The 21,687-nt window shown below is 39.4% G+C and overlaps 1 protein-coding gene across 1 annotated transcript in view; it reads left to right on the top strand.

Annotated features, from left to right (window-relative positions):
- Positions 1-587: 587 nt before the first annotated feature.
- NCOA1 (nuclear receptor coactivator 1) overlaps positions 588-21,687 on the top strand; it is a 90,472-nt gene continuing 69,372 nt past the window's right edge. The window contains exons 1-3 of the mRNA XM_062489590.1: positions 588-789; positions 10,805-10,914; positions 20,918-21,023. Coding sequence (XP_062345574.1) covers positions 20,938-21,023 — 86 coding nt within the window. The 5' untranslated portion in view covers positions 588-789; positions 10,805-10,914; positions 20,918-20,937. The remainder of the gene's footprint in view (positions 790-10,804; positions 10,915-20,917; positions 21,024-21,687) is intronic.

Raw genomic sequence — 21,687 nt, 5'->3', positions numbered from 1 at the left:
GGACCCCGGGAGGGGACACCGGGAGGGGACACCGGGAGGGGACACCGGGGAGCTCCCGGGGCTGAGGGCAGAGCGGTGGCACCAGCGGGGTCCCGGAGCTGAGGGCACCGGGGGGACACCGGGAGGGACACCGGGGCTGAAGGCACCGGCGAAGTCCCGGGGCTGAGGGCACGGTGATGGCACCGGGAAGGTCCCCGGGGCCGAGGGCACCGAGAAGATCCCCGGGCCGAGGGCACCGCGGTGTCTCCGGGCGCCGATCCCCGGGGCCCCTCAGCGCCGGCCGCCCTCAGGCGCCAACATGGCGCCGCCTTCCCGGTCCCGGTCCCGGTCCCCGCCGCCCCGGGGGCCCTCGGCTCGGCCCTGCCGGTAGAAGATGGCGGCGGCTCGGAGGCCTCGGCCTCAGAGCGGAGGAGGAGGAGGAGGAGGAGGAAGGGCAGCAGCAGGAGGAGGAGGAGGATCCATCCCCGGCGGAGCTCCGCCGCCACCGCCCCCTTCGTCCTCCGTGCCCAGCTCCGCCCCGTCCCGCCGGGAGGAGGGAAGGGAGGGAGGATCGCGGCGAGCCCGAGCCGGAGCCCCGCAGCCTCGCCGCGCCGCCCAGCCGAGGGGCCCCGGCGGGCGCCGGGGGAACCCCTGAGCGGAGCCGGGGCCGCCAGCACCTCCCTCCACCCTCCACCCTCATCTCCCGCAAGCCCCGGGAAGCGCCGCTTCACCCGGCCCGGCCCGGCCCGGCCCGGCCGCGGGAGTCGCTGTGGCGTTGGCCGCCGTTGGCCTCGGCCCCGTCAGCGGCAGGTGAGTGAGGAACGAGCGGGGCCCCGCGGCGGAGCTCGGCCCGAGCCGCTGCCCCGCGGCTCCCGCGGCCGCTGTCACGGGGCCGGCAAGGAAGGAGGAGCGGCGCCGCTCGCTCGTTCGTTCGTTCGCTCCTTCCCCGGCCATGGCGGCCTCCTCCTCCTCCTCCCCCTCTCTCTCTCTCTCTCTCTCTCTCTCTCTCCCTCCCTCCCTCTCTCTCTCCTTCCTCCCCTCGCTGAGCGCGGCTCCGTCCCCTCCCCTCCCCTCGCTGCGGGCCCGCCCTCCGCCATCGCTCCCCCCTCAGGGACCCCGCGCTCCTTCCCTCCCTCCTTCCCTCCTTCCCTCCTTCTTTCCCTCCTTCCCTTCCCTCCCTCATTCCCTCATTCCTTCCCACCATTCCTTCCCCCATTCCTTCCCACCATTCCTTCCCCCATTCCTTCCCCCATTCCTTCCCTCAGCCACCCCCGGCCTCAGCGCCGCTCACGAACTTCACCCCCAAACTCCCACCGGCTTTTATTCCCCCCCCCCCAACCTCGATCGAAATTCCTCATCCTCGCTCCCCCGCCTCATTGATTTGATTTTTTTTTTTTTAATTTTTTTTTCTCCTCTTTTAAATTTATTTCCATTTTTAATTCCCTCCCGGGAAAAAAAAAAAAAACCCTAAAAAAAAAAAAAATGGCACCGCCGCCCCCTCACCCCTCCCGTGAGGGGGATGAGCCCTGGGGTGGGGCAGCGCTTTGTTCTGAGGGTGACATTCCCGAAATAAACCCCCCCAAAAAATAAAAAAAAAAAAATAAAATAAATACAATAAATATCCCGCAAAAATAATGGATAGCCACGAAAACATCCCAAATAAACCAAAAAAAAAAACCCCAAAAAACCCAACCCCAAAGTGCTGCCGGAGAGGAGGATCCCGCGGGTGCCGCTGGAGCGGCGTTCCCGAGCCAGGTGCATCGGGAATTGCTCCTTTCAGGGGGCTCTGCGCCCTCACTTCTCCCAAAATTCCCACATTTTTCCCCTTTTCCTACCCTCAGTTTTCATAATCCCCATTTTTTTCCATTTCCCTGCTCTCAGTTTACCAGAATTCCCAAATTTTTTCCCTTTCCCTGCCCTCAATTTTCCAGAATTCCCCAATTTTTCCCTTTCCCTGCCTTCATTTTTCCAGAATTCCCCAATTTTTCCCCTTTTCCTGCCCTCAGTTTTCCACAATTCCCAAATTTTTTCCCTTTCCCTATCCTCATTTTTCCAGAATTCCCAAATTTTTCCCCTTTCCCTGCCTTCAATTTTCAAGAATTCCCCATTTTTTCCTTTTCCCTGCCTTCATTTTTCCAGAATTCCCCATTTTTTCCCTATCCTCATTTGTCCAGAATTCCCAAATTTTTCCCTTCCTTTCCCTAAATTTTTCCAGAATTCCTGAATTTTTGTCTTTCCCTATCCTCATTTTTCCAGAATTCCCAATTTTTCCCCTTTTCCTGCCCTCAGTTTTCCACAATTCCCAAATTTTTTCCCTTTCCCTGCCCTCAATTTTCCAGAATTCCCCATTTTTTCCCTATCCTCATTTTTCCAGAATTCCCCAATTTTTTCCCTTTCCCTGCCCTCATTTTTCCAGAATTCCCAAATTTTTTCCCTTTCTCTGCCCTACAATTTTCCACAATTCCCATTTTTTTCCTTTTCCTGCACTCATTTTTCCAGAATTCCCAAATTTTTCCCTTCCTTTCCCCAAATTTTTCCAGAATTCCCAAAATTTTCTCTTTCCCTATCCTCATTTTTCCAGAATTCCCAAATTTTTCCCTTCCTTTCCCCAAATTTTTCCAGAATTCCCAAAATTTTCTCTTTCCCTATCCTCATTTTTCCAGAATTCCCAATTTCTCCCCTTTTCCTGCCCTCAGTTTTCCACAATTCCCAAAATTTTTCCCTTTCCCTGCCCTCAATTTTCCAGAATTCCCAAATTTTTTCCCTTTCTCTGCCCTAAAATTTTCCAGAATTCCCAATTTTTTTCCTTTTCCTGCACTCATTTTTCCAGAATTCCCATTTTTTTCTCTTTTTCCTTCCCTATTTTTTCCCCAAATTCCCAAATTTTTCCCCTTTCCCTGCCTTCAATTTTCAAGAATTCCCCATTTTTTCCTTTTCCCTGCCTTCATTTTTCCAGAATTCCCCATTTTTTCCCTATCCTCATTTGTCCAGAATTCCCAAATTTTTCCCTTCCTTTCCCCAAATTTTTCCAGAATTCCTGAATTTTTGTCTTTCCCTATCCTCATTTTTCCAGAATTCCCAATTTTTCCCCTTTTCCTGCCCTCAATTTTCCAGAATTCCCCAATTTTTTCCATTTCCCTGCCTTCATTTTTCCAGAATTCCCCAATTTTTCCCCTTTTCCTGCCCTCAGTTTTCCACAATTCCCAATTTTTTTCCCTTTCCCTATCCTCATTTTTCCAGAATTCCCCAATTTTTTCCTTTTCCCTGCCTTCATTTTTCCAGAATTCCCCATTTTTTCCCTATCCTCATTTTTCCAGAATTCCCAAATTTTTCCCTTCCTTTCCCCAAATTTTTCCAGAATTCCTGAATTTTTGTCTTTCCCTATCCTCATTTTTCCAGAATTCCCAATTTTTCCCCTTTTCCTGCCCTCAGTTTTCCACAATTCCCAAATTTTTTCCCTTTCCCTGCCCTCAATTTTCCAGAATTCCCCATTTTTCCCCTATCCTCATTTTTCCAGAATTCCCCAATTTTTTCCCTTTCCCTGCCCTCATTTTTCCAGAATTCCCAAATTTTTTCCCTTTCTCTGCCCTACAATTTTCCACAATTCCCATTTTTTTCCTTTTCCTGCACTCATTTTTCCAGAATTCCCAAATTTTTCCCTTCCTTTCCCCAAATTTTTCCAGAATTCCCAAAATTTTCTCTTTCCCTATCCTCATTTTTCCAGAATTCCCCAATTTTCCCCTTTCCCTATCCTCATTTTTCCAGAATTCCCAAATTTTTTCCCTTTCTCTGCCCTAAAATTTTCCAGAATTCCCAATTTTTTTCCTTTTCCTGCACTCAGTTTTCCAGAATTCCCCATTTTTTCCCTATCCTCATTTTTCAAGAATTCCCAATTTTTTTCCTTTTTCTGCCCTATTTCTTCCCAAATTCCCAAATATTCCCCTTTCTCTGCCCTCAATTTTCCCAAAATTCCCAATTTTTTTCCTTTCCCTGCCCTCAATTTTCCACAATTCTCTAAATTTTTCTTTTCCTTGCCCTCATTTTTCCAGAATTCCCAAATTTTCCCCCTTTTCCTGCCTTAAATTTTTCCAAAATTCCCAAATTTTTCCCTTCCTTTCCCCAAATTTTTCCAGAATTCCCAATTTTTTCCCTTCCCTAATTTTTCCAGAATTCCCAAATTTTCCCTTTTCCCTCCCCTAATTTTTCTACAATTCCCAATTTTTTCCTTTTCCCTGCTATAATTTTTCCCAAATTCCCAATTTTTAATTTTTTTCCTGCCCTTCAATTTTCCAGAATTCCCAAATTTTTCCCCAATTTTTTTTTTTTTTGGGAAAAACCCGGAACAAAATCCCTCAGGATGGTCACGGTGAGAATCCAAAAATTCCAATTTTCCCAATTTGTTCCAACCCTTAAAAAATTCCCAAAGAATTCCAAGAGGGACCCAACAAAAGGAAGAAAAATTGGGAATTTTAATTCTGGATTTTTTTTTTTTTTTCCCCCCTGGGATTTGGGATGGAAATTCCTGGAATTTTTTGTGCGTGGGGGGGGGGGAAAAAAAATTGGGAATATTTGGGAAATGTGGATTTTTTTTTTGGGATTTGTTGTGGATTTTTAATGAAAAAATGGGAGAAATTTCAGGATTTTTGGGGGAAAAAATGGAAAAAATTCCAGGATTTTTATAGGGAAAAACGGAGGAAATTCCGGGAATTTTTAGGGAAAAAAAAATGGGAGAAATTCCGGCATTTTCATGGAAAAAATGGGATAAATTCTGGGATTTTTTGGGAAAAATTTGGGAATTTTGAGGATTTTAATGAAAAAATGGAGGAAATTCAGGAATTTTTGGGAAAAAAGGAAGAAATTTCAGGATTTTGGGGGAAAAAATGGAAAAAAATCCAGGATTTTTATAGGGAAAAATGGAGGAAATTCCAGGAATTTTCATGGAAAAATGGAGAAAATTCTGGATTTTTTTTGGGAAAAGTGGAAGAAATTTCAGGATTTTTGGGGAAAAAAATGGAAAAAATTCCAGGATTTTTTAAGGGAAAAACAGAGGAAATTCCAGAGATATTTAGGGGAAAAAAATGGGAGAAATTCCGGGATTTTCATGGAAAAATGTGGGAAATTTCAGGATTTTTTGGGAAAAAGTAGAAGAATTTTTTTAAAATTTATTTGGGGAAAAATGGGAGAAATCCTGGGATTTTTTTCTGGGAAAAAATGGGAATTTTTTGGATTTTAATGGAAAAATGGGGGAAATTCAGGAATTTTTGGGGAAAAAAATGGAAAAAAATTCCACGATTTTTAAGGGAAAAATGGAGGAAATTCTGGGAATTTTCATGGAAAAAATGAGAGAAATTCTGGGATTTTTTGGGGAAAAATTTGGGAAATCTGGGGTTTTTAATGGAAAAATGGAGAAAATTCTGGAATTTTTTAGGAAAAATGGAAGAAATTTCAGGATTTTTGGAAAAAAAAACCAGAAAAAATTCCAGGATTTTTTTGGGAAAAATTTTTGGAAACCCAAAGATTTTCCTGGAAAAACAGAAAAAAATCTTTTTTCATTCCCAAAAAAAAAAAAAAAAAAAAAAAATCAGGATCCAGGAGAATTTTCCCGGGAATTTTGTGAATCCGGGATTTTTTTTTTTTCCCCAACAAAACCCAAAATTTTTTTTTTTTTTTTCTTCCCTGGAATTTTGGACATTTTGGGAATTTGGGGAATTTTTTCCCTCCCTGCTCTTCCCAAATTCCCTCTGGAATTTTCAGCTCCTCGACGGTCGCGGAATTCCCGATTTTAGGAATTCCTGGAATTCCTGGAGATTTTTTTTTTTCCCCCTCTCGGATTTTTTTTTTTTTTTTTTGAAATCCACGGAATTTTCATATTCCCAAATTTTTCATCCGCAAAAAAATCCGGGATAAATCCATGGATTTTGGAATCCATCGGAATTCCGGATGGAATTCCGGCTAAAACGAGAAACTGGGAATGCTGAGCCAAAAAAAAACCAAAAAAATTGGGAATTTTTCCTGTTGGAATTCTTGGAATTCCCAATTTTTTTTTTTTTTGCGGAAAAATTCTTTTCCATTCCCGACCGAAATCGTGAAAAAAATTCGGGATGTAAAGAATCCCAAAAAAATTCCTTTGGAATTTTTTTGCCCCTTCCTAAACTTTGGGAAATCCTGGAAAATTCCAGAGGGTTCGGGATCGGCCGAAATTCCCAAAATTCCGGAAAAAAAAAATTGGAAAAGAAATGTTTGGAATTTCCCCCCCTCCCCAAAAAAAAATCCCATCCGGGAGCGCAATTCCCAAATTTTCTGCTCCTTTCCCAGCTGGAATTTTTTTTGGGAGCTGTTCCCACTTTTCCAGGAATTTTTTTTTTTTTTTTGGCGTTTCCAGAAAAAAATTTCCCGGGAATTTTTTTTTGGAATCCGGAATTTTTTTGGTTTTTTATTTTTAATTTTCCTTAAAAAATTCCTAAAATTTCTTTGCTCAGGAATTTTGGGAATTTTGGGAATTTTTTTTTCCCGCCCTGCGCTTCCCGAATTCCCCCTGGAATTTTTGGTGCTTGAAATTCCCATTTTTTTTTTTTTTCTTCTGGCCCAGCAGAAAAAATCGGGAAGAAAAAAAAAATTTTTTTTTCTTGGAATTCCAGGAATTCCAGGATTTTCTTTTTTGCTCAAATTTCCTGGAGATTTTCCAGGATTTCCTGGGAATTTCTGTGGAACTTTTTTGGGATTTCCAGGAGTTTTCCAGATTTTCCTGGGGATTTTCCAGGATTTTTCCCAAATTTTCTGGAATTTTTCCCTGAACTTTTCCCGGATTTCTCAGAGCTTTCCCAGGATTTCTGGGAATTCCTGGAGTTTTCTTCCAATTTTCCCAAATTCCCTGGAATTTTCCCTGAACTTTTCCTGGAATTTCCTGGAACTTTTCCAGGATTTCCTCTTGTTTTCCTGGGAATTCCTGGAGTTTTCCTGGAATTTTCCCTGAACTTTTCCAGGATTTCCTTGAATTTTTGCGAATTTTCTGGAATTTTCCTGGAGCTTTTCCAGGATTTCCTCGGAATTTTCCGTCATTTCTGGGAATTTCCGTGGAGTTTTCCGGGATTTCCTCTTGTTTTCCTGGAGTTTTCCTGGAATTTTCCCAAATTTTCTGGAATTTTCCCTGAACTTTCCAGGTTTTCCTGGAATTTTTCCAGGATTTCCTGGAGTTTTTCCTGGGAATTTCCTGGAACTTTTCTGGGATTTCTGGGAATTTCCGTGGAGTTTTCCAGGATTTCCTCTTGTTTTCCTGGGAATTCCTGGAGTTTTCTTGGAATTTTCCCTGAGCTTTTCCAGGATTTCCTCGGAATTTTCCGACACTTCCTGGAGTTTTGCCTGGAATTTTTCCAGGATTTCCTGGAGCTTTTCCTGGAATTTCCTGGAACTTTTCCAGGATTCCTGGGAATTCCTGGAGTTTTGCTGGAATTGTCTCAAACTTTCTGGAATTTTCCCTGAACTTTTCCAGGATTTCCTTGAATTTTCCCGAATTTTCTGGAATTTTCCTGGAATTTTTCCAGGATTTCCTGGAGCTTTCCTGGGATTTCCTCGGAATTCTCCGTCATTTCTGGGAATTTCCGTGGAGTTTTCCGGGGTTTTCTCTTGTTTTCCTGGGAATTCCTGGAGTTTTCCTGGAATTTTCCCAAATTTTCTGGAATTTTCCCTGAACTTTCCAGGTTTTCCTGGAGCTTTCCTGGGATTTCTGGGAATTTCCATGGATTTTCCTGGAGTTTTTCTTGGAATTTTCCCAGAGCTTTTTCAGGATTTCCTTGAATTTTCTGCCATTTCCTTGAGTTTTCTCAAATTTCCTGGAATTTTCCCAGAATTTTTCCAGGATTTCCTCGGAATTTTCCGACATTTCCTGGAGTTTCCTGGAACTTTTTCAGGATTTCCTCGGAATTTTCTGTCATTTCCTGGAATTTTCCCTGGAATTTTTTGGGATTTTTTAGGGATTTTTTTGGATTTTTTAGGGATTTTTTTGGGATTTTTTGGGAATTTTTTCGGGATTTTTTTGGGGAATTTTTTGGGAATTTTTTGGGAATTTTTTAGGGATTTTTTGGGGGAATTTTTTGAGATTTTTTTGGGATTTTTGGGGTTTTTTGGGGAATTTTTTTAGGGAATTACTTTGGATTTTTTGGGAATTTTTTTAGGGATTTTGGGGGGTTTTTTAAGGGATTTTTAGGGAATATTTTTAGGGATTTTTTTGGTTTTTTTTTTTGAAATTTTGGGAATTTTTGGGTATTTTTTTTTGTTTTTTTTTTTTACGGATTTTTTTGGGAAGCTTTTTAGGGATTTTTTTTAGGGATTTTTTGGGAATTATTTAGGGATTTTTTTGGGAATTTTTAGGGATTTTTTAAGGGATTTTTAAGGGATTTTTTTTGGAAGTTTTTGGGGATTTTTGGGACCTTTTGGGGATTTTTTTGGGATTTTTGGGATTTTTTTGAATTTTCTTTTTTTTTGTTTAAATTTTGGGGGGATTTTTTAGGATCCTGGGGGATTTTTGGGGGTGATTTTTGTTTTTGGATTTTGTTTAGGAATTTTTTGGGGGATTTTGGGGAATTTTTTGGGATAATTGGGATTTTTTGGGGATTTTTATTTTTTCGGGATTTTTGGGGCGTTTTTATGGGATCTTGGGAGACTTTTTGGGAACTTGAATTTTTTGGGGATTTTTGGGGATTTTTTAGGGATTTTTTGGGATTTTTTTTGAGAATTTTTTTGGGGATTTTTTGGGATTTTTTTGGATTTTTTTGGGGGATTTTTTGAGATTTTTCGGGATTTTTTTAGGGATTTTTTTGGGGGATTTTTTTTGGGATTTTTTTTTGAATATTGGGATTTTTTGGAATTTTTTTGGGACTTTTTTGATTTTTTTTTTTTAAATTTTGGGATTTTTTGGGATCTAGGGAGATTTTACGGATTTTTTTTGGGATTATCAGGATTTTTTGGGGGATTTTGGGAAGTTTTTTGGGATTTTTTTTTTTCAGATTTTTTAGGGGTTTTTTTGGGGATTTTTTAGGGACTTTTTGGGATCATTGAGATATTTTTTGGTTTTTTTGAGAAATTTTTTGGGAAATTTTTTTGGGGGATTTTTTGGGATTTTTTGGGCACTTTTTTTTTGGGGTCTTGGGGAGTATTTTGGGGATTTTTTTTGGGATCATTGAGATATTTGGGAGGGGTTTCTTGGGAATTTTTTGGGGATTTTTTGGAAGAGATTTTGGGGGTTTTTTTGGGATTTTTTTTTGGATTTTGGGGAATACTTTGGGATTTTTAGGGACTTTTTTGGGATCATTGAGATTTTTTTGGGATTTTTTTGGGATTTTTTTTTTAAATTTGGGGGGATTTTTTTGGGAGTTTTTTGAAATTTTGGAGGGATTTTTTGGGATCTTGGGTGATTTTTTGAGGGGATTTTTTTTTTGGGATTATCAGGATTTTTTGGGGGGGATTTTGGGGAATTTTTTGGGATCTTTGGGATTAATTTGGGATTTTTTAGGGATTTTTTTGGGATCACTGAGACATTTTGGGGGTTTTTTGGGGGATTTTTTTGTGGATTTTTGGGGATTTATTGGGATTTTTTTTTGGGATCTTGGGGAATACTTTGGGATTTTTAGGGAATTTTTTGGGATCTTTGGGATTTTTTGGGATATTTTTTGGGATTTTTTTTTAATTTTTTCTGGATTTTTGGGGGGTTTTTATGGGATCGTGGGAGACTTTTTGGGAACTTGAATTTTTGGGGGGATTTTTTAGGGATTTTTAGGGATTTTTGTGGGATTTTTGGGATTTTTTGGGGATTTTTTGGAAGAGTTTTTGGGGATTTATTGGGATTTTTTTTGGGGGATCTTGGGGAATACTTTGGGATTTTTTGGGGATTTTTTGGGGGGATTTTTTTGAAATTTTTTTGAAATTTTTTTGGGAATTTTTTTGGGAATTTTTTTTTAAATTTTGGGGGCATTTTTTGGGATCTTGAGAGATTTTTTGGGGGTTTTTTTGGGACTAGTAGGAATTTTTTTGGGGATTTTGGGGAATTTTTTGGGATCTTTGGGATTTTTTGGGAATTTTTTTGGGATTTTTTTTTATTATTATTTTTTCGGGATTTTTTGGGGGTTGTTTGTGGGATCTTGGGAGACTTTTTGGGAACTTGAATTTTTTTGGGGGATTTTTAGGGATTTTTTGGGATTTTTTGTGGCTATTTTGGGATCTCGCTGAATTTTTTGGGGGGATTTTTTCTTGGATATTTTTTTGGGATCGTTACGGATCCGTTGGGATTTTTTTGGGAATTTGTGAATTTTTTTGAGGATGATTTCTGGGAAACAAAAAAAAAACGACGCAAATCCAGGAATTTTCAGGAAAAGGAAAACGGATCCAAGAATTTTTTTTTGGAGGGGAAAAAAAAAAAAGAAAAAAAATCCAGGAATTTTTTTTTGGGAAAAACAGAGAAAATTCCAGCTTGGATTGGGAATTTATTTTAAATTTCAGGGGACGAATTAAATTTTTAATTTCATCCTGGACGAGAAAAAATTCCCGGAAAAAAAAAAAAAATTCCCGGAAAAAAAAAAAAAATTCCCGGAAAAAAAAAAAATTCCCGGAAAAAAAAAAAAATTCCCGGAAAAAAAAAAAAAATTCCTTTTCCCGCCTTTTTTTTTTTTCTTTAGGAATTTTTTTTTTTTTTTTTTTTTGGGGATTGAGACCCAACAACAAAAAAAATAAAATAAAAAAACCCCAAAAATCTGAAAAATCCCAAAATTCTGCCAGGAAAAATTCCCAAATTAATTCAAATTTTTATTTATTTTTTTTTTTTTTGGCTCTGCAGGGAATTGAGATTCCCATGGAATTCCCGGCCTCGACATTCCCAAAATTTTAAGATTTTTCTGGAAAATCCCAAATTTCCCATGATCCATCCCTCACCTCCAGAAATCCCAGGTAAGTTTGAACATTTTCCTCTTTTTTCCTGTGGGAATTTTTTATTTATTTATTTTTTTGGTCGGATCTGTGATTTATTTTTTTTTTTTTTCCCCTAAGGATAAAAAAAAAAAACAAAAAATTCCAAAATTTTCCCGTGTGGGGAAAAAAAAAAAAAAAAAAAAAAATTCTCGGATTTTTTTCTGTTTTTTGAAGGAATTTTCTGAATGGGGAAAAAAAAAAAAAATCTGGAAAAAATCAAATTATTCCCGGAAGCGGCGGCGGATTTTTAAATTTTATTTTATTTTATTTTAATTTATTTTATTTTATTCTATTTTATTTTATTTTATCTTATTTTATTTTATTTTATCTTACTTTATCTTGTGGGGTTTCTGTTTTATTTTATTTTATTTTATTTTATTCTATTTTATTTTATTCTATTTTATTTTATTCTATTTTATTTTATTCTATTTTATTTTTTTATTTTATTTTATCTTTATTTTATCTTATTTTATTTTATTTTATTTTATGTTATTTTATTGTATTTTATTTTATCTTATTTTATTTTATTCTATTTTATTTTATCTTATTTTATTTTCTTATTTTATTCTATTTTATTTTGTTTTCTTTTGTTTTATTCTATTTTATTTTATCTTATTTTATCTTTTATTTTATTTTATTTTATTCTATTTTATCTTATTTTATTCTATTTTTTTATCTTATTTTATTTTATTCAATTTTAAATTTTATTTTATTTTATTTTAATTTATCTTATTTTATTCTATTTTATTTTATTTTATCTTATTTTATTTTATTTTATCTTACTTTATCTTGTGGGATTTCTGTTTTATTTTATTTTATTTTATTTTATTCTATTTTATTTTATTCTATTTTATTTTATTCTATTTTATTTTATTCTATTTTATTTTATTCTATTTTATTTTATCTTTATTTTATCTTATTTTATTTTATTTTATTTTATGTTATTTTATTGTATTTTATTTTGTTTTATCTTATTTTATTTTATTCTATTTTATTTTATCTTATTTTATTTTCTTATTTTATTCTATTTTATTTTGTTTTCTTTTGTTTTATTCTATTTTATTTTATCTTATTTTATCTTTTATTTTATTTTATTTTATTTTATCTTATTCTATTTTATCTTATTTTATTCTATTTTTTTATCTTATTTTATTTTATTCAATTTTAAATTTTATTTTATTTTATTTTAATTTATCTTATTTTATTCTATTTTATTTTATCTTATTTTATTTTATTTTATTCTATTTTATTTTATCTTATTTTATTTTATTTTATCTTACTTTATCTTGTGGGGTTTCTGTTTTATTTTATTTTATTTTATTTTAATTTATTCTATTTTATTTTATTCTATTTTATTTTTTTATTTTATTTTATTTTATTTTATCTTATTTTATTTTATGTTATTTTATTCTATTTTATTTTGTTTTATCTTATTTTATTTTATTTTATTCTGCTTTATTTTATCTTATTTTATTTTCTTATTTTATTCTATTTTATTTTGTTTTCTTTTGTTTTATTTTATTTTATCTTATTTTATCTTTTATTTTATTTTATTTTATCTTATTCTATTTTATCTTATTTTATTCTATTTTTTTATCTTACTTTATTTTATTCAATTTTAAATTTTATTTTATTTTATTTTAATTTATCTTATTTTATTCTATTTTATTTTATTTTATCTTATTTTATTTTATTTTATCTTACTTTATCTTGTGGGGTTTCTGTTTTATTTTATTTTATTTTAATTTATTCTATTTTATTTTATTCTATTTTATTTTTTTATTTTATTTTATTTTATCTTGTTTTATTTTATCTTATTTTATTTTATGTTATTTTATTGTATTTTATTTTGTTTTATCCTATTTTATTTTATTTTATTTTATTTTCTTATTTTATTCTATTTTATTTTGTTTTCTTTTGTTTTATTTTATTTTATCTTATTTTATTTTTTATTTTATTTTATTTTATTTTATCTTATTCTATTTTACCTTATTTTATTCTATTTTTTTATCTTATTTTATTTTATTCAATTTTATTTTAGTTTGTTTTATTTTATTTTATCTTATTTTATTTTACTATATTTTATATTACTTTATTTTATTTTATTTTATCTTACTTTGTTTTATTTTATTCTGTTTTGTTGTATTTTATTTTATTCTATTTTATTTTATTTTATTTTATTTTATTTTATTTTATTTTATTTTATTTTATTTTTATTTTTATTTTATCTTATTTTGTCTTATTATGTTTTATTTTATTTTATTTTATTTCATTTTGTGGAATTTTTTTGGAATTTTTGGTGGCGTTTTTAACGTGGGAAGAACTTCAGGGAATTTTGGAAGTCGTGGGTGGAAAATTGGGAATTTTTTTTTGAGGGAAAAAAATCAGGGAATTCTGATGGTTTGGATGGAAAATTCCTGGAATGGAAAAAAAACAGGAGAAAAATGGGAATGGAGGAAAAAAAAAAATGGGGAAAATTTTGGAATTTGCAGCCCCGGTGGGATTTGGGATCTCCTTGTGGATCAGGGATCCCAAAATTCTCGGGAATTCTTGGGAATTCTTGGGAAAAGAGAAGGAAAAATTCCAATTTTTCCTGCTGGGTTTGCTGGGATGGGATTGGAGCAGGAAATTCTGGGATTTGTTGGGAATTTTTTGCTGAAAATCGGGATAATCCTGATGAAAAAAATCGGGATTGGTTTGAAAATTTGGGAATTCCGAAATTCCCGTTTCTTCCTGCTCCATTCCAGGGATTTTTTTTTTTTTGGGGGGGGGGGGGGGGGGGGGAGGGGAAAGGGGGGGGAATTTTCCCAGCTGGGAAAAAAAAAAAAAAAAATCTGGGAATAAATAAGAAAAAAAAATCCTAGAAAAGAAAATTTAAAAAATTCCAGAAAAAAATCTGGAATTACTTCCTAGGGATCCATCGTTAATGGAATCGCGCCGGAAAAAATTCCCGCTCGGAAAATTGGGAATTTTTTTTCACTTTTCCCAGGAGAAAATCCTGGAATTTTTTTTTTTCCAGGGAGCCGGGATTGGGAATTCCCAAAATTTTGGACGTTCCCGAGGCCTCTCATTCCAAACTTTTTCCTGGAGCCTCGAGGGAATTTGGCTCCACCTGGAAAAAAAAAATGTTACCGGACTTGCTCGACAAATTCCGGAGCCTTCGGAATTCGGGAGGGGCCGGCGGAGAGGAAGAGAAAAAAAATTCCTTATTTTTTTTCCCCTCCCCTCCCCTCACACACAAGGATTTCTCCCAAAATTCCAACCTGGAGTCTTTTATCCCAATTTTTTTTTTTTCCCCAAGAAATTTGGGAATCCTCAAAATCGGATTCAAGAATTTTAGGGAATTTTTTTTTTTTTTTTTTTTTTTTCCCTCCCTCCCAATTTTCCAGCTTTTTTTCCCGTTATATCCCGGTTTTTTCCCTGCTTTTCCCGCTTTTCTCGCTTTTCCCAAATTTTTCTCCTTTCCCCCAATTTTTCTCTCGGTTTTCCTCGTTTTTCCATGACTTTTTTCCTGTTTTTTTCCAGCTTTTTTCCCACTTTTTTTTTTTTTTTTGCTTTTTTTTTCCCCTGCTTTTCTCCAAATTTTCCGCCTTTTCCCCCGTTTTTTTTCCCAACTTTTTTGCCCCTCATTCCTGAAATTCCTTCCCGGAGAAGACTCAGGATGGATCCGATTCCAAACTTGGAGAGTTGGGAATGGAGGAAATTCCCAAAAAAAAAAAAAAAAACAAAACAAGGGAGAAAATCAGGAATTCTTAGCTGGGAATTTCCCCAAGGAAAAAAAAAAACTTGGAGCACCCAAATTTTGGGATATTTGGGATTGAAGTTTCGTGAATCCCAAATTCCAAGAATTCCATGGAATCTCCCAAGCCCCTCTTCGGCGTTTCCGCCTCCGATTCCTCCTCTTCCCAACGAAACGTCGCTTCGTTCTCCCAAATTCCCAAATTTTTGGGATTCTCGTTCCCACCGGGAATTTTCGGGATCGTCGCGGTGCTGCTGGAGCTCGTTAAAAAAAAAATACAGGAAGAATCCACCAGGCCTGGAATTCCCAGCTTGATCCTGGAATTTTGAGCCTGATCTTGGAATTCCCAGCCCGGAATTCCCAGCCTTATCCCGGAATTCCCGTTTCCATCCCAGAATTCCCAGCCTGATCCCTGATTTCCCAACCCCATCCTGGAATTCCCATCCTGGAATTCCCAGCCTTATCCTGGAATTCCCATCCCCGAATTCCCATTTCCATCCCGGAATTTCCATCCCAGAATTCCCATCCCCGTCTCAGAATCCCCATCCCAGATTTCCCATCCCCATCCAGGAATTCCCAGCCTTATCCCGGAATTCCCATCCCAGAATTCCCATTTCCATCCCAGAATTTCCACCCTGGAATTCCCATCCCGGAATTCCCAGCCTTATCCCAGAATTCCCGTTTCCATCCCAGAATTTCCAACCTGATCCCGGAATTCCCATCCCAGAATTCCCATTTCCATCCCAGAATTTCCGTCCTGAAATTCCCATCTGGGAATTCCCAGCCTTATCCCGGCATTCCTATCCCTGAATTCCCAGCCTTATCCCAGAATTCCCGTTTCCATCCCAGAATTTCCTACCTGATCCCGGAATTTCCATCCCGGAATTTCCATCCTTGGAATTCCCATCTGGGAATTCCCAGCCTGATCCCGGAATTCCCCATCCCGCAATTCCCATCCAAGAATTCCCATTTCCATCCCAGAATTTCCATCCTGGAATTCCCATCCCAGAATTCCCAGCCTGATCCTGGAATTCCCATCCCAGAATTCCCATTTCCATCCCGGAATTTCCATCCTGGAATTCCCATCCCGGAATTCCCATCCCGGAATTCCCAGCCTTATCCCGGAATTCCCATTTCCATCCCAGAATTTCCAGCCTGATCCCAGAATTCCCATCCCAGAATTCCCATTTCCATCCCGGAATTTCCATCCTGGAATTCCCATCCCGGAATTCCCAGCCTTATCCCGGAATTCCCATTTCCATCCCGGAATTTCCATCCTGGAATTCCCATCCCAGAATTCCCAGCCTTATCCCCGATTTCCCATCTCCATCCCAGAATTCCCAGCCTGATCCTGGAATTCCCATCCCAGAATTCCCATTTCCAACCCGGAATTTCCGTCCTGGAATTCCCAGTACTGCCAGTATTCCCAGCCTGATCCCGGAATTCCCATTTCCATCCATCCCAGAATTCCCAGCCTAGTCCCAGATTTCCCAGCCCTATCCTGGAATTCTCATCCCAGAATTCCCATCCCAGAATTCTCAGCCTGATCCTGGAATTCCCATCCCCATCCTGGAATTCCCATCCCGGAATTCCCAGCCTCATCCCAGATTTCTCATCCCCATGCTGGAATTTTCAGCCTGACTCAAGAATTCCCAACCCTATCCCAGAATTCCCATCCCAGAATTCCAATCCCTATCCCGGAATTCCCATCCCAGAATTCCCATCCCTATCCCAGAATTCCCATCCCTATCCCAGAATTCCCATCCTGGAATTCCCATCCGGATCCCAGAATTTCCATCCCATAATACCCATTCTGATCCCACTGCTGGGAACAATCCTGGAATTTCAAACCGGACTTTTTCCTGCTTTTTTTCCCTACTTTTTTCTTCCTTTTTTCCTGTTTTCTCCCACTTTTTTTTTCTGAATTTTTTTCCTGCTTTTTCCGCAAATTTTTACATTTCCCGCTTTTTCCTTCTTTCCTCCGCTCCTTCCCAGATTTCCCCAATTTTTCCTGGTTTCCCCCACTTCTCTTCCACCCCCTTTTCCCCAATTTTCTCCCACCTTTTTCCCACTTTTTCACATTTTCCCGACTTTTTTTGCTTTTCCTGATTTTTTTCCCATATTTTTCTACCGTTTCCCCATTTTTTTCCTGCCTTTTTTGCTGTTTTTTCCCAATTTTTCCTTTTTCCCAATTTTTCCTGCTCATTCCTCATTTCCTCCTCACGTTTTCCCAGGTTTTCCCATTTTTTCCCCCAATTTTCTCCCTGCTTTGTTTCCCATTTTCGCCCCTGCACTTTCCCACTTTTTGCCTTTTCCCCGCTTTTTTCTCCAACTTTTCCCTGACTTCCCCTCCCCCTCCCCCCCCACTTTTCCCTTCTTTTCTGCGCGTTTTTCCCTTTTTTTTCCGCGCTGTTTCCCGGTGGGGGATGGGGTCGGTCCATTGCCAATGCTGTCGTTCACCTCTGGAGCTTTGGTTTGCCCCGTCACCAATGGTTGGGTTGGGTTGGGTTGGGTTGGGTTGAGTTGGGTCAATCACCAATGGTTGGGTTGGATTGGGTTGGGTTGGGTCAATCACCAATGGTTGGGTTGGGTTGGGTTGGGTCAATCACCAATGGTTGGGTTGGGTTGGGTTGGGTTGGGTTGAGTTGGGTCAATCACCAATGGTTGGATTGGGTTGGGTTGGGTCAATCACCAATGGTTGGGTTGGGTTGGGTTGGGTCAATCACCAATGGTTGGATTGGGTTGGGTCAATCACCAATGGTTGGGTTGGGTTGGGTTGGGTCAATCACCAATGGTTGGGTTGGGTTGGGTCAATCACCAATGGTTGGGTTGGGTTGGGTTGGGTCAATCACCAATGGTTGGGTTGGGTTGGGTTGGGTCAATCACCAATGGTTGGGTTGGGTTGGGTTGGGTTGGGTTGAGTTGGGTCAATCACCAATGGTTGGATTGGGTTGGGTTGGGTCAATCACCAATGGTTGGATTGGGTTGGGTTGGGTCAATCACCAATGGTTGGGTTGGGTTGAGTTGGGTCAATCACCAGTGGTTGGGTTGGGTTGGGTCAATCACCAATGGTTGGATTGGGTTGGGTTGGGTCAATCACCAATGGTTGGGTTGGGTTGGGTTGGGTCAATCACCAATGGTTGGGTTGGGTTCCATTGGGTTTGGTTTTATTTGGTTCCGTTCAGTTCTGTTAGATCGGGTTTTGTTCCGTTGGGTTTGGTTCCGTTGGGTTCCATTTGGTTCCATTGGGTTGGGTTTGGTTCCGTTGGGTTCCCTCAGGTTGGGTTTGGTTCCCTTGGGTTGGGTTTGGTTCCGTTGGGTTCCGTTTGGTTCCATTGGGTTGGGTTGGGCTCTGTTGGGTTCCGTTGGGTTCCGTTTGGTTGGGTTTGGTTCTGTTGGGTTCTTCTGGGTTGGGTTTTGTTCCGTTGGGTTGGGTTGGGCTCTGTTTGGTTCCGTTTGGTTCCGTTAGATTTGGTTTGGTTCCCTTGGGTTCCATTTGGTTCCGTTGGGATGGGTTGGGCTCTGTTGTGTTCTGTTTGGTTCCGTTGGGTGGGGTTTGGTTCCGTTGGGTTCCGTTCGGTTCCCTCGGCTTGGGTTTGGTTCCGTTGGGTTGGGTTTGGTTCCGTTGGGTTCCATTTGGTTCCGTTGGGTTCCGTTTGGTTCTGTTGGGTTCCCTCGGGTTGGGTTCGGTTCCCTCGGCTTGGGTTTGGTTCCGTTGGGTTCCGTTGGGTTGGGTTCGGTTCCGTTGGGTTGGGTTTGGTTCCGTTGGGATGGGTTTGGTTCCGTTGGGTTGGGTTTGGTTCCGTTGGGTTGGGTTTGGTTCCGTTGGGTTCCGTTTGGTTCCATTGGGTTGGGTTTGGTTCCGTTGGGATGGGTTGGGCTCTGTTCGGTTCCATTTGGTTCCGTTGGGTTCCGTTCGGTTCCGCTGGGTTGGGTTTGGTGCATTCCTGGTTATTCCCTCTGTTCCGGCTTTTCCCGGCTGCATTGGGACGCTCCGGGAATGGCTCCGTGCTGGGAATTCCCCATCCTGAGCAATTCCATGGGAACGGTTCAGCTGGAAAGTGCAGAAATCCAGGAATCCTGGAACGTTGAAAATCTGGAATCTTGAAATCCCGAAATTCGGAAATCTGGAAATCTCGAAATCCTGAAATCCAAAAAATCTAGAAATTCTAAAATTCAGAAATCCCGAAATATTGATATCCTGAAACCTCCCTAAATCCTGAAATTGTGAAATACCGAAATCCTGGAATCCTGAAATCCTGGAATCCTGAAATCCTGGAATCCTGAAATCCTGGAATTCTGAAATCCTGGAATTCTGAAATTTTGAAATCCTGAAATTTTGAAATCCTGGAATCCTGGAATTCAGAAATACTGAAATCCTGCAATTCTGAAATTCTGAAATTTTGAAATCCTGGAATTCTGAAATTCTGAAATCCTGAAATTTTGAAATCCTGAAATCCTGGAATTCTCTAATTTTGAAATCCTGAAATTGGGAAAACCCGAAACTCTGGAATTCTGAAATCCTGGAATTCTGATATTTTGAAATCCTGAAATCCCGGAATTCTGAAATTCTGGAATTCTCTGATTTTGAAATCCTGAAATTGGAAAATCCTGAAACTCTGGAATTCTGAAATCCTGGAAATTTGAAATTTTGAAATACTGAAATTGTAAAATTTTGAAATTCTGGAATCCTGAAATTGTGGAATTCTGAAATTTTGAAATCCTGAAATTGTGAAATTCTGAAATCATGGATTTCTGAAATCCTGAAATTTTGAAATCCTGAAACCCTGGAATTCTGAAATTCTGGAATTCTAATATTTTGAAATCCTGAAATCCTGGAATTCTGAAATCTCGTTCCGCCGGTGCTGGGCCTGAGAGACGGGAATGGTCCAGGGAATCTCAAATCCCGGGGAATACCGGAAATCTTTGGGAACACCGGGAATCGAAAATCCGTGGAAATCCTGAGGATCTGAAATCTTTGGGAATCTCAAATCCCAGGGAATTCCAGGAATTGGAAATTTCTGGAAATCCTGGGAATCCCAAATTCCCGGGAATTCGGAATCCGAAATCTCAGGGAATAGCGGGAATCCAAAATCCGTGGGAATAAAAAGAATCCGGAATCTCTGGGAACGCTGGAATTGAAAATTCAGGGGAATATCAGGAATCCGGAATCCTTGGGAATATCGGGAATTTGCGGGAATCTGGGAATTTTAAATTCCTGGGAATCCAGAAGTTTTTTGGGAATTCTGGGAATCCAAACATCGAGGGAATTCTGGGAATTCGAAATTCATGGGAATACCGGTAATCCATGGGAAATCTGGGAATAGAAAAATCCATGGGAATCCTGAGAATCCAAAATTTTTGGGAATTCTGGGAAACCCAAATCTCTAGGAATCCTGGGAGCCCAAATTTTTTTGAAAATCCCTGGGAATCCTGGGAATCCAAAATCCACGGGAATCTTGGGAATCCAGGATCTTTGGGAATCCCGGGAATCCAAGTTGTTTTGGGAATTCTGGGAATCCAAAATCTTTGGGAATTCTGGGAATCCAAAATCCATGGGAATAGCAGGACGTAAAAATCCCTGGGAATTCTGGGAATCCAAAGTTCTTGAAAATCTTAGGGAATTCTGGGAATCTCGAATCCCTGGGAATCGTGGGAATTGGAAATCCCTGGGAATCGGAAATTCCAGGGAATATCAGGAATTGGAGGTGTCCATGAATACCAGGAATCCCAAATCCTTGGGAATATCGGGAATCCCTGGGACTTTTTGGGAATTTAAAATCCCTGGGAATTTTGGGAATTTGAAATCTTTGGGAATCCTGGGAATCCAAAATCTTTAGGAATTCCAGGTATAGAAAATCCCCGGGAATCCTGGGGATAGAAAATCCAAGGGAATCCCGGCAATCCAAAATTTTGGGGAATTCTGGGAATTTTTTAAATCCATGGGAATTCTGGGAATTTTTAAATCACTGGGAATTCCGGGAACAGAAGAATCTCTGGGAATCCCGTGAAATTCCCGGAAATCCCTAAAAAAAAAGAAAGAAAGAAAAAAAATGTCCGGAATCCTTGGGAACATCGGGAATCTAAAATCCACAATCCCTGGCAATCCCGGGAATCCAAATTCTTGGGAATTCCAGGAAAATCCCTGGGAATTCCGTGAAACTCCAGGAATTCTCCTTGGAAATTTCCTTCCCGACTTTTCTTCCCGTTTTTTTTTTTTTGTTTGTTTGTTTTTTTTCCCAGGTGCTCCGTAGGATCCCACCATGAGCGGCCTCGGCGACGGCTCCGCGGATCCGGCGATTCCCGAATCCCGGAAGCGCAAAGGATCCCCGTGCGACCCCGCCCAGAGGTACCGGAATTCCCAGATCCCTCGGAATTCCCGGATCCGTTGGAATTCCCGGATCAGTCGGAATTCCTGGATCCGTTGGAATCCCCAGACCCGTCAGAATTCACAGATTCGTCGGAATTCCCGGATCCATCAGAATTCTTGGGCCCGTCGGAATTCCCGGATCCGTTGGAATTCCTGGGTGTGTCGGAATTGCTGGATCCGTTGGAATCCCCAGACCCGTCGGAATTCCCAGATTTGTCGGAATTCCCGGATCTGTCGAAATTCCTGGACCCATCGGAATTCCTAGATCCGTCGAAATTCCCGGATCCGTCGGAATTCTCGGACCTTTTGGAATTCCCGCATTGGTTGGAATTCCTGGATCCTTCGGAATTCCTGGATCCGTTGAAAATTCTGTTAGCGTTCCTGGATTGGTCGGAATTCCGAGATCCGTCGGAATTCCTGGATTGGTCGGAATTCTCGGATTCGTCGGAATTCCTGGATCTGTCAGAATTCTCGGATCCGTTGAAATTCCCAGACCTGTTGGAATTCCCAGATCCATCAGAATTCTTGGATCCGTCAGAGTTCCCGGATCCGTTGAAAATTCCGCGATCCGTCAGAATTCCTGGATGTGTCGGAATTCCCAGTTTTGTTGGATTCCCTGAATCCAGTGAAAATTCTGGACCCA

This window comes from Cinclus cinclus, chromosome 3 (genome assembly GCF_963662255.1).
Source record: "Cinclus cinclus chromosome 3, bCinCin1.1, whole genome shotgun sequence".
NCBI classification, from domain to species: domain Eukaryota; kingdom Metazoa; phylum Chordata; class Aves; order Passeriformes; family Cinclidae; genus Cinclus; species Cinclus cinclus.
Note: the sequence above shows the minus strand (reverse complement) of the source record. Positions and strands in the feature narration are given on the sequence as shown.